Source organism: Amphimedon queenslandica, unplaced genomic scaffold, assembly GCF_000090795.2.
Source record: "Amphimedon queenslandica unplaced genomic scaffold, v1.1 AMPQUscaffold_11317, whole genome shotgun sequence".
NCBI lineage: Eukaryota > Metazoa > Porifera > Demospongiae > Haplosclerida > Niphatidae > Amphimedon > Amphimedon queenslandica.
In genome coordinates, this window is record NW_003548440.1 from 1 (window position 1) to 3091 (window position 3091).

Here is a 3091-nt window from a genome sequence, read left to right on the forward strand (position 1 = left end):
AAGAAAGGAGAAGAGAATGGGAAGCATGTCAACCTGTTCAACCTGAGGATAGAAGAGAATCTCACTGAACGTTGTCTGCTACAGAAAAACAGCATCCAGCAATATCTGTAAAATAATTATTTTAAAAATTTTTCATTGAGTATTAAAATTTTATTTCTGACAATGTTAATTAATGCCACACATTCATTATGTGACGTCATAGAAGGGCGTTACCTCCAATTAAAATGGCAGCCAAAGCACCAGGTCAGTATTTTGTTTATACTTGATTATGACTCGTGTGTTGTTACTATTAGTGTATCATTCAGTTACTGTTACCTCTTGTTATCTATAGACTATCAACCAGTGAAGAGGAATAGTCACTCCACTGTACGGGTAGGAGACTACTTGTACATGTGGGGTGGGAGGCAGCCTGGTCTCCCTGAAGTACATAATAATGAAGAGAAGAAATCAATGTGTTCTTTGATGGAGGTGTGTCACCTAAGGACTGGTAGGTGGGAGCAGAAACCCACCACTGGTAACCCTCCACTGGGTGTTAGGGGCTATGCAGCTGCTGCCATTGGAAGGGAAATATTTTATTTCGGAGGCCATTGTAATCATGATAATTGTTGTCATAATAGTTTATACAGGTAAACATAATAGTTACTGATAAATATTATATATCATTTTATACAGTTTTAATGTTGATACCTTCAATTGGAAGGAACTCTCTCCTACTACATCTCATCATGGTCCTATGATGAAGCACCACTGTGACATGATAGCAATAAAAGTGAACGGTGAGGACTATCTTGTAGTAATTGGAGGAAAGGGACCATCTTCTAATAATACACCACCACAACCTGGTGCCCAGTACAGTGATGGAGTTCAGCAACAATGCAATGAGATCCATTTCTATAAACTCTCAATAGGTCAGAGCACATACAGTTTATATTAATATAATGAAGTATTGTTATTTGGTGGTTCTCCACTCAGACTGGTTGCATTGAGAATTGCTTGCTTGTTTGTTCATGGTTGTCACTCCTAATTATTTGATAATATGATCAAAGAAATATCAACTAGTTTGTTCTACCCAATACATTCCATTCACACTAATTATTATTATTGATATTTTTAGGACAATGGATATCACCGACTGTCACTGGAGACAGACCACCTCCTATTCACGACTTCACTTTAACATCAATTAATAATTCCAGTGCTATATTATTTGGAGGTGAAACTGCTAATAGAGACAGTAACAATGTATATATTCTTAATTTTACTGATACATCAGTGGTGAGTGTATTATTAGTATAATTACATTAATTATTAATTAATGATGTATTGTATGTGTGTATTATTATTCATTACACTGAGTGTGTGGGTGTGGTTTATGATAATTAAGTTTTTATTTTATTATTTTAGAATTGTACAAAGTTATCTAATCCTGGACGATCAGGACAATGGCCTAAGGAAAGACGTGCTCATTCCAGTGTATTGATTAACACTAGCTCAGGACCACACCTACTAGTGGTGGGTGGAGCAGATATATTTGTTTCTATTCCTGATATTTGGATATTTGATATTAACAATAAATCATGGAAGGAACTGGTAAGTATATTATAATATAATAACAATACATCATAACTGGTTATTATTATTATGTACTAGTAATCAAGTATTGTACTTATGTATGTTATAATGTAAATAATTAATAATTACTGAAAGAATGGTTCACATTAATAATACAACACTATATTGGTTTAGGGTGTGGCTTATAGTTTGTGGGTGTGGTTTGTATAATACACAATACAGTATTGAGGAATAGAATCATTTTTATTGATTGAACAGAACAATATACAAGAGAATGAATAATAATTCTTTTACAAAATATTTTTTCTTTTATAGGTTAATATACCAGACAATGTCACTAAGAGATGTTATCATTCTCTCTCAGTTTGGAGTGTGACTCCAACCACTAACTGGATAATTGTGTTTGGAGGAGGCACATTATACAGAGATACAGCAGTTATTGAACTCAGTGAGTGCATAAATACAAATGTATTGAATATACACAATTTGTACATATTGAATATAATACGACAATATAGTAATATTATTATTATTATTATACATGTACATGTACTTGTCATTAATTCAATTATTGTGTTACTGTATAGGATATACTAGTAATAATGATTGGTCTACTAGTATAATACCTCTGGACCAGTATCAAGAGAAACTACAAGAAAGGAGAAGAGAATGGGAAGCATCTCAACCTGTTCAACCTGAGGATAGAAGAGAAATAGACCGTCTGACACGTGTACTACAAGAAAGGGAAAGGGAATTACAGGAGGAGAGAAGAGAAAAGGAACAAGTTAGAAACAGACTACAACAACAGCTTCAGGAAAAGGAGAGACAAGTTCAACAAGCACAGCAAGAAAGAGAGAGGCAAATTCAAGAGGGCAGGGAACGGGAACAGGATCTTCAGAAGCAACTTCAACAAGCACAGCAGCAAGTTCAATCAAGAGAGAGAGAATCTCAAGAAAGAGAGCGACAGCTTCAAAGGCAAGTAGAAGGTGGCCAGCAAAGAGAACAGGATCTTCAACGACAGCTTCAAGAAAGAGAGCAACAGCTTGAGGAAAGAGAGAGAGAGTTCCAACAAAGAGAGAGACAACTTGAAGAGCAGATACATGTGGCAGAGTCTTCCTGGGTAGTGAATAGAAGAGAGATTACAATGACAGAGGTAGTCCTTGGTAAAGGAGGATGGGGAGAGGTGAAAGTGGCTGGTTTTCGTGGTCTGAAGGTTGCTGCAAAGTGTCTCTACGAAGTCATCATCTCTCCTTATAACATTGGGACATTCTCTCGTGAAATGAATATTGCTTCTAAAATACGTCATCCTAACCTCCTTCAGTTCATAGGAGCGACTACAGAGGGTAATCCAATCATCCTGACAGAGCTAATGCCGACGAGCCTAAGAAAGGAATTAGAGAGTGGAGGAGTGGCCTATCCTGCGATACTGAGCATCAGTTTAGATGTAGCCTGTGCTCTCAATTACCTTCATCTCTTCAAGCCTCATCCTATACTACATAGAGATGTCAGCAGTGCTAAT

The 3091-nt window shown here is 36.3% G+C and overlaps 1 protein-coding gene and 1 long non-coding RNA gene across 2 annotated transcripts in view; both read left to right on the forward strand.

Annotated features, from left to right (window-relative positions):
- Positions 1 to 1167: 1167 nt before the first annotated feature.
- On the forward strand, positions 1168 to 1991 carry LOC109589442 (uncharacterized). Its single transcript, XR_002188701.1, has 3 exons — positions 1168 to 1275; positions 1405 to 1590; positions 1888 to 1991. It is a non-coding gene; the product is annotated as an uncharacterized LOC109589442 (long non-coding RNA).
- A 725-nt stretch (positions 1992 to 2716) lies between these two features.
- Positions 2717 to 3091, forward strand: part of LOC109589441 (serine/threonine-protein kinase CTR1-like) — a 3111-nt gene continuing 2736 nt past the window's right edge. The window contains exon 1 of the mRNA XM_020005527.1: positions 2717 to 3076. Within this exon, the coding sequence (XP_019861086.1) occupies positions 2717 to 3076 (360 nt within the window). The remainder of the gene's footprint in view (positions 3077 to 3091) is intronic.